General features: G+C 38.9%; 1 protein-coding gene across 2 annotated transcripts in view; it reads right to left on the bottom strand.

Moving 5' to 3' along the window:
• The window catches only part of Unc5c (unc-5 netrin receptor C), a 351,840-nt gene that overhangs the window by 65,125 nt on the left and 271,621 nt on the right, over positions 1–15,094 (bottom strand). For both annotated transcript variants that reach the window (XM_051165895.1, XM_051165896.1), the window contains exon 5: positions 3,483–3,663. In XM_051165895.1, the coding sequence (XP_051021852.1) occupies positions 3,483–3,663 (181 nt within the window). The remainder of the gene's footprint in view (positions 1–3,482; positions 3,664–15,094) is intronic.

The raw sequence follows: 15,094 nt of genomic DNA, 5'->3' as shown, positions 1-15,094 counted from the left end.
GTTTATTAAGTAAGCATGGGGGGGGGGGAGAACCAAAGGGGGGAGGGGTACTCCAGAGAGAGAAAAGAAGAGGGAGAGAGAAAGTAAGAGGGAGGAGCAGGTAGAGGAGGGGAGAGCGGTAAGAGGTAAGAGAGCTAAAGTTTTAAACAAATTGGCAATCTGATTGAGCTGGCAGTTGGTTGGTGCATTTCAAATGGATCCTCATCTTGTCCAGAAGAGTAATCATGGTATATGATGGAGGGGACAGTATATATGTGACATCTTGTGGAGAAGGCTATTTATGTTATATGATGGAGGGGAAAGTATCTATGTGACATATTGTGTATAAGGTTACTTATGGTAATATGATGGAGGGGTGAGTAGATACGTGACATCTTGTGCAGAAGGCTAATTATGGTATATGATGGAGGAGCCAGTATATATGTGACTATAAAACCAGAATAGCACACAAATCATACTTTTTATTTTTAGACACTTTCCTTTAGAAGAAAAATCATGATTAAAATACTTCACTAATATATGTAATATTTATGTAATATCTTTAACAAAGCAATTTTAAACATGAATTATGTGCTGTTAGTTAAAATACTATGGAACAAATATATGCACTTGTCTGCTGAGGTAAAGAAGAGCGTTAACTACTAAAGCAAAATAGATTATGCATGCAAATAATTTGCCACAAATCACATTTTCTAAGAAATCTATTTACTCATCAGAAAGTAAGTATGACAATATAACAATTTTGTAACATATTATTAAATATAGTGATAAATAATTAGAAGTACCTATGATGTTAAAATATAGAAAAATTATAAGTTGTACATTTTCATACCATTAAAATGATAAAAAAGAGCCTATCTAATAAAAATGGATGTTTAACATTGTACATTAAATAAAAATAACATGCATATGTGTTACTTTAATGTATTGCCTATGCATACAATATACTACTGGCAGATTAATTCCAAAACCACTATCTGCACATTACAGGATCAAAGATATTTTTTCTTAGACTTTTTCAGTGTGTTCTAAATTTTCTCTATTAGATAGATATTTATAAGAAAAAAGTAACAGCAATGAAAAAGCAGACATGAAACCAATTCAGAAGAAATGATGATTAGATGTATATTTACATAGAGTGATGAAGCTCAACCCATGAGCCTTGGGCAATTCAATTTATAAAGCCATGAAAAGCATGAGCAGACAGTTGACAGGTGGGTTTCAGCTGGAGTTCCCAAATCAAGGTCCTGGCTCAGCTTTCTAGAATTACAGATGTCACGTATATAACTTACTAACATTGGAAGCTGAGATTCTGAGTTACAGCTCCAATTACCGGTCTGCTGACATTCTACTGTTATATGAAAATAAACCTTTTAGATATTCATTAATTTATTCATTATTTACTTATTTATTATTTATTGAAGATACTATAAATATCCCCTAATTTTATGAAAAAAGAGAAAAGGACTCCAAAACTATAAGTTAAAAAGCTGGATGATTACTGATCAAGGTCTAGCTGTTTCATCTTTGGTCCTGGCCCTTGTCTAAAAACGCTGTTGTTATTTGTGTATGACCATTTCTAATAGCAACGGTCTCTTTGCATTTGCAGGTATTGAACTAATGCAATATGTAGAAAGAGATTGGCATCTATATTAAATACATATAGAATACATCTATTTATAGCATGCCTTCATTAGTTATTTACAATTGGCACATACTATAATTGGGCCTCATTGCTTCTTTGCATTTTAAATGCAATTAATCAAGTGTTTCAGGCAGTTTAGAGTAAGATAAAAAGTACAAAACAATTTCTTGTGATTTAAGGAATACAATTGCTTAAAATTCAACATAGTCGTTATCTGGACTAGGAAATTAAACTCTAGAGTAATCAGAGGATTAAAAAAAAAAATGGAATGCTCTGTCCTGTAATTAAAATGCTGGTTTTCAAGTATTACTCTGTGCAGCCTCTGAGACACCATGATGTTTTCCATTCCTGGCGCTCTTCATCTTGTCAGCACACAAGCACACAATATGATGTCAGAGAGGAAACAATTTAATCTTTCTTTTTAGTTTGATATGAGACAAACTTATAAGATGTATTAACAGGTAACAAGCACATAAGTGGGTTCAATACATATTTATTCATCACAGGAATGTCACAAAGTAAGCAGCAGCCACAAATGCCATGAGAACTAAACATGTATGTTAGGAAGTGTCCCAGAAATGTAAGTTATGAAAAGGTTACTCAGAGTTAAGAGTTAATTGAATAAGATCTGTACAGCAACAGAACTCTTAAGCTTTCAACTTCCTAACCTCAATCGTAAGATTTTTTATTTTCTTTCTAGTGTGTGGCAGGTAGTTTTCTCGGCAACTTCTCTTGTATTTAAGGCAAAGGAGAAAAGTTGGGGCGATCTCTTTGGATGTGCTCTTAGTAAGTTGGGGTGATCTCTTTGGACCTGCTCTTATTAAATTGCCTTTAACTTTAGAAAATAGCCAATAAGCTGTAACGGCATATTCTTTGGCACTGCATTTTATCTTACTCTTCTCTTCTTTAGGACTCTCTGAAGTCATTGCCGGGATATTCCTGGTGATAGTCCTCCCTTCCCAGGCTATGACAGTCCAGGCACATGGCAGACCACCAAAGTGAGGAGGGACAGCTTCACTGTTTTCTAAGCAGAGGTGAAGTCTGGGCTCCTTGTTCTAGAGAAAACCTCACCTCAAATACTTGGGGTTTGGTTTCTTCTGTGACAAGAAATCAACAAAATGAAGACTCAATGCTCCAAGAATTATGTAAATGCGCGGTGAAATCTCTTAGTTTACAAAAGAGCTGAAATCATAGCTGGGGGATGGACCACCTTGTGAAATACATAGGGGATAATGGAATGCTGGCTGCTTAGAGAAGTAAGAGCATTGATACCGCACCAAAATGCATGTGGAGCCGTTTGATACCTGAAGAGAGTCAAGAGATTAAGAGATGAGCAGGGTGAGAAGGACCAGACTGTGATACAGTCTTTCATGAGGCTCTGCCATGCTGTTAGAATGACAGCCCTCCATTACAGTCCTCTGGTGGAGGCAGGAAAGCAAGTTCTGGAGTGGGTGGGCACCAAGTGTGTTTCAGCTTTCTTGTGTTTCTGTAATCATGAGTCTGAGGCTAGAGTCAGAGAAATATCATTTGTCTGTCTTGACATTTGTCATCTCCTAAACTCAGTCAGGTCCTATTGCTACCAGTTCTCCTTGAGAAATGAGACCTCAGAGAAGCAGCAGACACTTGGGTAGGTTTCCAGAAACTTCTAAGGCTTAACAGATAGATTCATCACTCTATGAGCCTCCTGGAAGTACTTAAACTTACTGACCATGCATGAGGCTGCAACAGTGGTGGAAGTACAGAAGAGATTGGTAGCTGGACATTTTAAAACAAAATAATGCTCTTGATAAGAACGAATGTCATGACATGTGCTGGACAGAGACTGGAATTCTCTTACCATACACGATTACAGTGGCTGTGGTGCTTTTCCTCTTGGCAACAATGTTTTTGGCAACACAGGTATAATTTGCTGTATCTGAGAGCCGGGCCTGCTTGATGATCAGGTTGTGATCAATAGTAATATAAAAATTCCGATCTTCAACAGGATCAATTATGTCTTCATTCTTTAGCCACTCCACCTAAATATGCACAAGAAAATTTGATAAAGCCCTAGTCTGGGGCCCTGCATGGCCGCTTGTCCTGACCTGGGTTCTGTAGTGTATACAACATGGTTTCCTGCTATGAACTGCTGGCAAGCAGAGGAAAGTCACTTTCGGAGGTCATATTAGGTATCACTCACCTGCCAAACGTGCTGATTCTGTCTTTACTACATTATTCTCAAATGTCAATGAACCAGTGGGGAAATACAGAGCTCAAATTGTTTTCACTTTGCCCCGCAGGCAGGAATGGAGAACGAGCACTGCCAAGCACCCAATCAAAAATAACAGGCAAAGCATTTCAAAATGAACCCAAATCTTTCACTATTTGATTTATGTACTCTTGGCAACTTACCTGCTGTTTTACGGAAAAGAATGTAAGACTATTAAAAAAAAAAAAAGCTCAAAAGGCATTTCAGATATCATGGCGCTCTAATAAAGCAACATTCAGATGATTTACCTGTAGCTTCTCTGCAACATATGGATTAAATTTTCCTGAAACTGCACAGACCTTAAAATGTAGCCAAGCACAGATTTGGAGATGGGTATAAGCCAAAATATTTATTTGAGTGGGGGAGGGGTTCCCTACCAACCCAATGCAATCCAAATAGCTCATAAGTCACACTCATGCCTCTTTGTGAATACTTCTAGTATTCAAATCTTTGGCTCATACTATGCTTTTGGAAAATCTGGCCTAAGACATGACTATTGAATACTATCAAAGCATTGTTTTGCTATGCAAATGCTATTGACTTAACAGCAGTGGTATTGTCCTTGGTGAATAAAAGCACAGAAATATTCCCATGCAAACTCACTTTCTGGAGGGTAAACTATTTTTTTTTTTCATCCTGGCAAGATTTGTTTCCCTGTGAATCAGTTTTTCCATAAAAGAAAACAACATTGATATTTACCACAGTTAAACGTCCCTCCTGCCTTACAGTGGATGTGGAGGCAGGTAACCTTTAGTAGGAGGGAGTCAATATTGTTGCCATTTTCAAAATCTTAAAGAGCTTCTTCGGCACTGTAAGAAGTCTAGAAATTAATCTCTAAATCTGTCAGTGAACTTGACAGAGCACAGTTCTAAGTTACTTCTATAAGGCAGGGGACTGTCAGTTACCCTTCTGTAATCCACAGAAGACAACTGGCATTAGGAGGGAAAATCAAAAAGCAAACATACTCCTAAGAAATAGAAGTGGGTGGAGGTACAGATGAGAGCCGTTATTTGTAATCACATCAATTTGGAATCAGTCAAACATTCTTGATATTTGCATTAACGGTAGGGAGAAAGAGAATAGGGTCCTTTTAAGTATGAGTTTTGTTATCTGATGCAGACCACACATGATGCCATTTGCTAGTGTGTATGCAAGGCCCCAAAATAGACTATCAGACATCTACTTGACAATACTGACAGTGGACGTTATTATTTCTTGGTCTAGTCTTGGCCTTGGTTATCTCTCTGTGGTCGTTTAAATAAAAATGGCCCCATAGGTTCACAGGGGGTGTCCTTATAGATGGTTTGGCCTTGTTGGAGTAGGTGTGGTCTTATTGGAGGAGGTATGTTCCTAGGGGTGGGCTTTGAGGTCTTAGAAGCTCAGGCTCACCTAGCAGATAACTGTCTCCCCTGTTGGCTGTAGATCAAGATGTAGATCTCTTGGCTCCTTCTCCAGCACCACGTCTGCCTGCATGCTGCCTGCCATGATGATAATGGACTGACCCTCTGAACTGTAAGCCAACTCCAGTTAAATATTTTCCTTTATAAAAGTTGGCATGGCCATGATGTCTCTTCACCGCAATAGAAACCTTGACTAAGACACTGTCCCATCTTAAAGAAAACTTTCTTACACACTGAAGGTGGGATTGATCATTTTGTACTCACAGCAAGTCATGTTATCCCTCCTTGAATGCCATCCCTCAGACATGGATTCTCTTTTCCTTGGATATGTCTTTGAGTTTACATTCTCCCCCACAACTTCCCTATCTGTCACTGTTCTGTGTATATATATATAGACTCATAAATTCCAACGGAGTTCTGGGATGCAGTTCTCTGATTCCATGGGATTGTATGGAATATTTCTCCTAAGATTATATTTGAATCAGTCTCCTTGTTTCTCTTTCTCCTTTTGCTCATATTATCCCTGCTCATTTTTCTTAAAGAGTGTCTCCTTAAATAATGACTTGCATTCAACCCTTAGGCACATGACTTGCCTCTGTTTTTTTTTTTCTGTATATAGACTGATAACCTGTTTAACAACAGTGATGCTATCCTAATCACAATTGGCATAAAGAGATCCCAAAAATAATAGAACCTCTAGTTTATTTGAAGGGTGTATTACATGGAAGAAAGAATTCAATTTATACAGTTGACAAAAGATTTTTAGAGCCTGAAACTGACTGTTTGGTGTATGATCTTTTTGTTTTCATACATACAGACACATTTTCTTTCAATGGTTCAATGAGTGTTGGGGACATAGGACCTGAGAAGCTTCTGTGTTGAAGTGGATGCCTCAGGTACTTAAGGAAGTGCGCTCACTTTCTCCCCTAATGACTGTTTTGATCACAGAAGCTCTGCTCTAGCAGTTCCCTGTACTGACCTATAGAGTGCCCTTGTAAGAAATGGTGGGCTATAAGTACTAGAAAATACCACAGAAAAGAAGAGGTAAATTTTCACACTCCCAGAGTTCCTGTACCCCTGCTGTGCCACAGCCTCTGCTCTGAGATCAGACCCCTGGTATAAACAGGTTAGGGTTCTTTTGCTGTGGAACTAGGCAGCATCACTCTCAAGAGTGCCATGTTATTATAATGTCTACCTTTTCTGTTCCCCATCTAAACTTCATGCCTCTTGACATGAGTGTCCCTTCTGGAGTCTTGCTAAGTAGAAGATATTTTGTCTCCTGAGCCTGGGTTTGGGTAAGTGTCTTAATTTATACTCTTGTTCCAGATCATTCTCTCTCATCCCTCTTGTTTTTATTCTCAGGCATCAGGTATCAGTTGATACCTTCATTATTTTTGTAGGAATCTAGAGGTATATGGGCTATAGTCACTGATGAGACATCTTATTTCTTGCACTCCCCTCCCAGGCCTGCATCTACCTGCAACAGCTTTATCCTCTTAGGTCATACATTCTTTGTAAAGGTTTTCAACTTTGGCTTCACAATAGGATAATTCAGGGAATGTTTCTAATATATCAGTGGTAAGTTTGATTCCAAGAGTAAATCTTCCGCAGAAAAATAAGGATTCTCAGTCTGAAGGGTTCTACATTCAGTGTTTTTAAATCTTTCTGTGGTTATACATTACTCTTATATTATTGGCTTTCAAGATGAGATCTCTGGACTGACAGTGCTTGCACTACCCCAGGAGCAAAATGGGATGCACAACTCCACCCACCTAGCCTCACTGACCCAAGTCAGGCATCCAAACAGGAGTTGCAGGCACCTCTGTGTACAATGACATGTTGGAAGCATTGGTGTAAATTGTGTCCTATCACTACATGTCAACCACCTGAGGATGCAGTCAATGTCCAATACCCTCTCCTTTCACCATTGTTTCTGTCATCTATGTCTTTTTTCCCTGGGAATCTTTGGTCAACTTCAGCAGAACTTCCCTCCTGGTTTACCTTCCAATTTTATTTCTCACTTTTCTGGATCACCTTGTCCTTCTTTCTTAAATGTAATTCCAGTGTTTATTATGATGCACAATTTTGCATCATGCTTCTAACTTTACTCTTTACTGTCAAGTACTGGCTTCCCCGTACAGTGCTATGCCTTGAAGCAGAACATTCATGCTCAGAGCCATTCTGAATGGGCTCATGACAAATTCATGGAGGAGAATGTGGACCTTTAGTTTTGTCAAGCCACACTGTAGTTTCATCTGTTTGCTCCACTGTCTTGGACAACTGCTTCTTGCTTTGCCCTTCATCCTTAAACATTGCTTCCTTGTCTGTCCTTATGTTATCTAACATGACAGAGACAATGGGCAATCAGGGGAAAGCCTCCTAGTCTGCCGATCTACTCCGACAGCTCACTATCTGAGGGAGCTCTCTGGGATCCTATAATGCAACGCTAATTGGCGCCTTCTTTCCCTTTCTCACTCTCTTATTGAAGGGCGATTCCAAGAAATTCTCTTTCTCTTGAATCATTCAATGATTCCATAAACCGATACACACAGTGTTTGTTATTTTTCACGACTTCAAGCAAAGCCCTTCCCACCTATTTCCACCTCTTTTCAGCCTCACATCCTTCTGTGTGTCTTCTAGGGCTTCTTGGAATTGACTAACTTAAGCTTCCTATGACCCTCTGTCTTCTTCATTTCTATTGAACCCATCCTAATCCTTCTCCATGTTCCTTTTCATTGAGATTGCCCTCAGTTGTGAGTGACTTTGACACTATTGGGGTAGATCTCAGGGCCCATCATACTTTCTCAGCAGCAGCATGTAGTCCTGTTAGTTCTCTCCTTACTTGTTTTCCATGGACAGTCTCTGGATTTCTCAGCACATTACAGGATCTGTCCACAGCTCCCTCATCCTCCTCAACTGCCTTAATCCAGCTTGTACAGCCACAATCTTGATCTCTTTGCTGTTTTCTACTCAGATTCACTTTTTGATGAGTTCATTGCATATAACCCCCAAATATATTCCCAATCGATACTCCACCTATGATCTCTGGGATCATATCTACTGTCTTTAAAAAAGAAGATTTAGTTATTTATTGTGTATACAGTGCTCTGCTCTGCCTGCCTGAACACCTGCAGGCCAGAAGAGGGCTTTAGGTCACATGAGCCACCACTTGGTTTCTGGGAATTGAACTCAGGACCTCTGGAAGAGCAAACAGTGCTCTTAACAGCTGAGCCATCTCTCCAGCACCCGATATCTGCTGTCTTGTAATGCACTCAGTTGTTTGACAATGTCCTAAACAGACTTTTCCAACCTGCCCTTCCTGCTCTTGCAGCTATCCCAAGCCAAGGCCAAGCTCAGCCTACAGCTAGTTAAAGATATCTCTGGGTGCCTATCGCATTCTTTTTCTCTCCAACCATTTACTGTTGAACAGCACAGCAAGATTCTCTCAACCCTACTACTGACTCCCTTCCTAGTTCAAGTCACCATTTCTCTCCTGGGTTGCGAGAAGAATCTTACACCTTCCCCTCTACACTTCTTCTTGCTCCTCGATATTTGGGGAGACACCCAAATCTCCCAAAGCATGCTACACATATCTGAAGACCTCCAACGACTCCTTAGTTAAGTCAATATTAACCTCACGCCCTAACAAGAAACTAGTGTGGATCCCCATGCTGCCAGAGAACTCCTCCCTTTCAGGGCTTGACTCCTGCCCTCCGCATGACACTATCTTTTAGACTCAGGCACTTCATATGACACTATCTATTCATTTGCAGGCCCTATTGCAAAGGCCTCCATGCAAACCGGTGTGTTCTTAGCAGGAAGATACTGAATCTGCTGGTGCCTCTAAATCTGCATGAATCAACCTCCCCTGAGATGCTGTCATGCGTGCTGTCCCCCGCCCCTCCCGTATCCTTGTTCTCGGTTTATCTGTTCCTGATCAGCCTTTGCACCTTCAGCCCCCATTTATCCCTATACTCCAACCTGTCACCTTTTCAAAAAAATTTTTTTATCTCATTTACTAGAATTTTTACCAATTCTGTTCCTCTAGAATGTATGCTGTATGGATTTTTGATCTGGTATTTGGTTGGTATGTAGCCCAAACTGGCCTTGAATACATGACTCTCTTGCATGAGTATTTTTTAAGTACTATAATTACAGGCACAAGCCACCATGCCAGGCTTTTCAGTTTCTCCCCTCTTCCTTCTTTATTTTTTAATCACTGCTATCTCTTATGCTCTGGAACTTGCCTATCAATGCTTAGCCAATATGTCCTCACATATGAATGAAAACAGGACACACAGTGGAGTGAAACCTGCTATGCACACTTTTAGGTTCTAATAAGAAGGTTTGTGTTTGGATGCCAGAATTAAGACTACATATTTTTAGTGAGGGCCATTCTGTAAAACATGATTTTAATTAAGTAGAATTAGCAACGGCTACAGTTCTTCTAGGGACCGGAAATTCAAACCCCCAGTGTCTGTTGTTGAGGATAGCTGCCTCACCTCTGTGTGGCTTTAGCAGAGAAGCATGAACTAAAGGATAAGCTCCAACTACTCCAGAGGCTCCCAGGACCTGATTGCCATCTGCATTCCAGTCTATCTGTCCTATATTCAGTGAGTCTTTCTTCAAAGACACCATTTCTACACAGTATATATAAAACTCGTATAGCTTCTGAATAATAATAATAATAATAATAATAATAATAATAATAATAATAATAATAATAATAATAAAGTTGGTTGAATAACTTCTACAAATTTATCTAGAAATCACAGAATCTGTTTGTAAAATGGCTTCCTAAGAAGTTAGATCTATGGCTTAATGGTAGAGTCCTTACTTGTCTAGCATGAGTGAGAACCAGGATTAAGACTCAACCAAGTTAAACATTAAAAAACAAATAAACAAAAAAAATAGGGCTGGGTATGTGTCCGAGTTGGCAGGATGCATGGCTAGCACACACTAAGCTCTAGCTTTGATCTCTAGCCTACACAGTCTGGGTTTGATGGTGCATAACTGCAAGTGTAGTCCTCAGGTGGAGGAGCAGATGTTCAAAGTCATCCTATGCTATATGGTAAGTTCTAGGCTGCCCTGGGACACACAAAACTCTGTTTTAAAAATGAAAATAATTTTAATCTGTGGTTTCAACTCATCCACAAACCTAGTGTATATGTGTGTAATCATTGTGTTAAATGCTGGATAGTAGACAGGAAAAAAACCTGCTGATGGAGTTCTCAACCAAAGCAGGGCATGAGACATACACACAATTGCAATAGGACACGTGTTAAGATAAAGAAAATCTGAGGCTGAAACATATAGAGGGTGAACTTGATGGGACTGCACATCTGCACTTGCTTTTGGTGAGGAATTCTGATTACTGAGAGGCAAAGGGGATTAGGGTGATAATGATGGAGATATTTGAGGAAGAGCATATGCTTGGGTACAGGCTGTAGAACCTTAGTTCATACATACACACACACACACACACACACACACACACACACACACACACATGAAAAAGAGTACAAAATGCACTCTGCAGTTTCTGGCTTGGGAATCTGTGTGTAGAACAGTATTACAGAAGGCAGAAACAATGTGAAGGCCAAAACAATGATTTGTTGTTGGTCCAGTCTCATGAGGAATCCATGCAGGAGTACATATCATTGGCAACAGTGCGATTACTCAAAATTGCGTTTTTGGTAAACTGAATTTTGAAATACTTAAATCCTGATGACTTTTTAAAAAGGTGTCAGCTATCTCTTTACATTAAAAGTGTAAAATATTGATTTAAAAATATTTACAATGCAAGTGGACTGAAATAATATTTAATTATTATTATTTTTGGCTTAGATAAAATGTTAGAGCAGTTATAGAAACATAAATGTATAAAAAAGAAAAATGCATGATGGTAATTCTATTTGTCATGTAAAAGACTAGCTGCATCAGCAGGAGAAATCAAGATGCAAAAGCTATAACATCTAATTTTTATAAATATGTTTCATGTACTAGCTCCAGAATCAGCAGTGCCAGAGAAAAGGGCTCCTTCATTTTGAAGTAATTTCTTGGATATTATATATAAAATTGTGAAAAAAGATATAGTATCTCTTGTGTTAGGTTTTTATTATATTAAACAGTAATTAATTAAATGGTTCCAAAGATATTTATTCACAGTGCAATCTTGGTTACTGAAGTGTCAGTACCTGTTCTGGCTTCTAATTCTCTTCTTATTTTGGTTAATTTTACATTTTTTCTCTTTTCTCTTTCATATCTCCCACTTCGCAAACTGATTTATACAACATGGAACTCTTTCTGAGTTTGTAGTTATCTTTAACTGTGTAATAAACACTCAAGAAGCCTGAAATATAGGTTAAAGTGCAGAAAGCAATGAAGGGTTTTTGTCATAAACCATGACTTGACATGGCTGCAGTGAGCTGGGCACCATTCAGTTTCTGTTCATGGGCTCAGTAACTGTAGCCTTTGCTGTCATTGGGGGACATATTTGACGTCATTTTCTCATGTTCAAAAGGTGTGGAATTTCATTAAACGTGGGAAGAATAGTTAGGAGGAAATATTGGAATGTCCCACTTGCGTATTCTGCTGCTTTGTTTGATTGGAGTCATCCTGCTGCTTACAGCTGAAATGTTCCTCTCAAAAGGCAGATCCTAAAATCCCAAAGAAAAGGCTGAACTGACTATGTGAGTTCAAAGCTGAACTTGGCCATGTTGGGTTATGTAGGTCTGCTTTGAGTTGGTTTTCTCATCTATACAACCTGGTCTGTTTATTTATAAAAATGAGAATAATTCTAGACCACATTTCCTAAAGATTTGAAGGCTCAATTACCTATGCCTAAAATAATCACAAATATTTAATAAACAGCCTAAGTGTCCCTCAGTAGAAGAATGGATAAAGAAACTGTGGTACATTTACACTATGGAATACTACTCAGCTATTAAAAACAAGGAATTTCTGAAATTTGTGGACAAATGGATTGAACTAGAAATTATCATAATGAGTGAGTTCACCCAGAAGCAAAAGGAGTTAAATGGCATATACTCATTTATATCGAGACACTAGTCCAAGGGGTATGTCCTCATGAAAAACTTTACCTACCAGAAAAATAGGTCAGAGGGGAGGACATCCTATTGAGATTTTAGGTGTGAGAAGCCTGGGAGAATGAGGAAATAGAAGGATCCAGAGGGTCCTGGAAAACTACAGGCGGGTCTGGGCCCTGGGGTCCTCCTCAAACTATGGCACCAGCCAAGGAAAATATAGGCAATAAACTTCGAACCCCTACCCAGACTAGCCGATGGACAGGACATTCTCCACCGTTAAGTGGAGAAGGAGATCTGACTTTCACACAAACTCTGGTGCCCCATATTTGACCATGTTCCTTGGATGGGGATGCCTGGTGGCACTCAGAGGAAGGACTTGGTACCCTATGAGCATATACAGGGGGAGGAGGTCCCCCTCAGTCACAGACATAGGGGAGAGGAATAGGGGGGGAAGCAGGAGGGAGGGAGGAATGGGAGGATACAAGGGATGGGCTAACAACTGAGATGTAATTTGAATAAATTAATAATAAAAAAAGGAAAAAAAAGAATCTACAAACGGAGGTGAGATTGAGACAACATGTACAGAACTCAAAATATGAAAGAAATAATGTTAACCTAAAAAGCTTGAGCACTACGTAAGTAAGCATTGGATAGACCAATAGCTATTTGGTGCATATTAAAATATAATGGTTAATAAATTAACTTGCTAAGTGCTTTTTAATCATGTTAGACAGTGCTATTATTGCATAACTTTCTAATAGCATCCAAGAATGCATTTTTTAAATCGAAGATATTTTAACAATATTAAATCTAATGGTTATTTTTATTTTGGTAATAAGTCTAATAAATATGATAAATGCATACTCATATGACAAATACATATTCATATATATATATATATATGTTATTCCTCATATGTATTTCAAGTCATTCTTCAACACTTGTTCTTTGTGACATCTCTCTTCTTATCCCATCTTGAACGTGTGGTACATCTCTCATAATCTCTATCACGTTAACTAGGCCCTCAGGGATGGTATTTCCTGTTAGTGACTTCAAAATGAAAGCTATCTAAAAATATTTTCAATGGGCACACTTTTTTTTTTTTAAATCAAGCAGCATTCCGTTATGATCTGTCTTATAGACACCACGTCTTTGCACATACAGAGGAACTGAAATTCATGATGTTAAATCTAGACATCCTGTGGTTTGTGATATTCTTGCTCTGCGGCAAGTATGCTGAGAAAGAACATGATATAGTTCTGCGAAGAAAAATCTCACATTGTGAATCCTGTTTCAACATTCAATCGAAGAACAGCGAACAAATATACGTTCATACAATTCTTGCTGAAAGTGTTAGCAAATAGCCAAGAGAGAATATTTATCTAGAAGACATAACCCGAAGGTTTATGTACCACTCCAAAAGCCATCTACAACTCCAGGTTGCTGAGTATTTACCTTTAGAAACTGCAGCCACTGGTGATTCATATAATATTACTGCTTAGACCCTCTGAGCTCCTGGGTCATCAACAAACTACTCAATATTTTTGTAGCTCCCCACTTATCTGAGCACATGATGTGTGTCTTCCCAACAGTCATGCTTCAGTCCTTTTATCTCATAAAAATTACAACCCTGTATGGACCCTGGATGTACGTATTTTCTCACTCACTCCCAAGATGGCAACTCTCTGGGGTAACGCCCATCATTCTGCTCCAACTTTACTTTCAAAGGCAATCAGTGGTTCTGTTTAATTTTCAAATGCAAAGGCATCTTTTGTTACTGACCTTGCTATGGCAAGAGGCTACCCTGGCTCCACCTCAGAAAACCCTATCTATGATGCTTACATGCCGTTATGCAAGCCACTCACTGTCCCCATTATGTCCTCTCTCTCCTTTACATGAGTGTTCCTTAACTTTGTGCCCAGAAATATCCAGGAATCTTTTACACCATCTTTGTGTCTAGAGTCTGTTGGAGAGGCTCTTATTTTATTGGTTGCAGGATGGGCCTAGGTACCTGGATTTTCCAAGCTCAACAGAGAAGCCCATTGTAACTCTGCTTGAGACCTGAAAAGTCCTGTGCACTGCACAGCCAAATCGGTCCTTCATTTATGCCTGATAATTTTCAAATTGGCAACACTAGTCTCAATTTTTGTTAAGTTCTGTGATCTTCCCAATTATTTTCTATATAATTTCATCTAGACGTTCAACAAATATGAAAGTGTAGGATCAGTCATAATTTCTGTTTCAATTTGATATCTTGCTGCTTATCTTAAAATAATGGAGTCAGGAATGGATCTTCAAGTTGAGTGTATTTAATTCCTTTTCTACGTCCTAAGATTTTCCTTATTTAACAAAGTATGACTTTCACACAAACTCTGGTGCCTCATATTTGACCATGTCCCCTGGAGGGGGAGACCTGGTGGCACTCAGAGGAAGGATAGCAGGTTACCAAGAAGAGACTTGATACCTTATGAGCATATACAGGGGGAGGAAATCCCCCTCAGGAACAGTCATAGGGGAGGGGAATAAGGGGAAAATGGGAAGGAGGGAAGAATGGGAGGATACAAGGGATGGGATAACCATTGAGATGTAACAAGAATAAATTAATAAAAATTAAAAAAACACAACAAAGTATGTGCAGAGAGTTATTATCTACAGTGTCACAAAATGGCCTCACTATAAAGCTGGTGAGACAATTCAACACTTTAAAATTTTTTCCCAAGATGCTTTTAAAAATATTTTATTTGCTCATGGA

This window comes from Acomys russatus, chromosome 23, assembly GCF_903995435.1.
Source record: "Acomys russatus chromosome 23, mAcoRus1.1, whole genome shotgun sequence".
Classification (NCBI taxonomy): Eukaryota; Metazoa; Chordata; class Mammalia; order Rodentia; family Muridae; genus Acomys; species Acomys russatus.
This window is presented reverse-complemented; position numbering and strand designations above follow the sequence as displayed.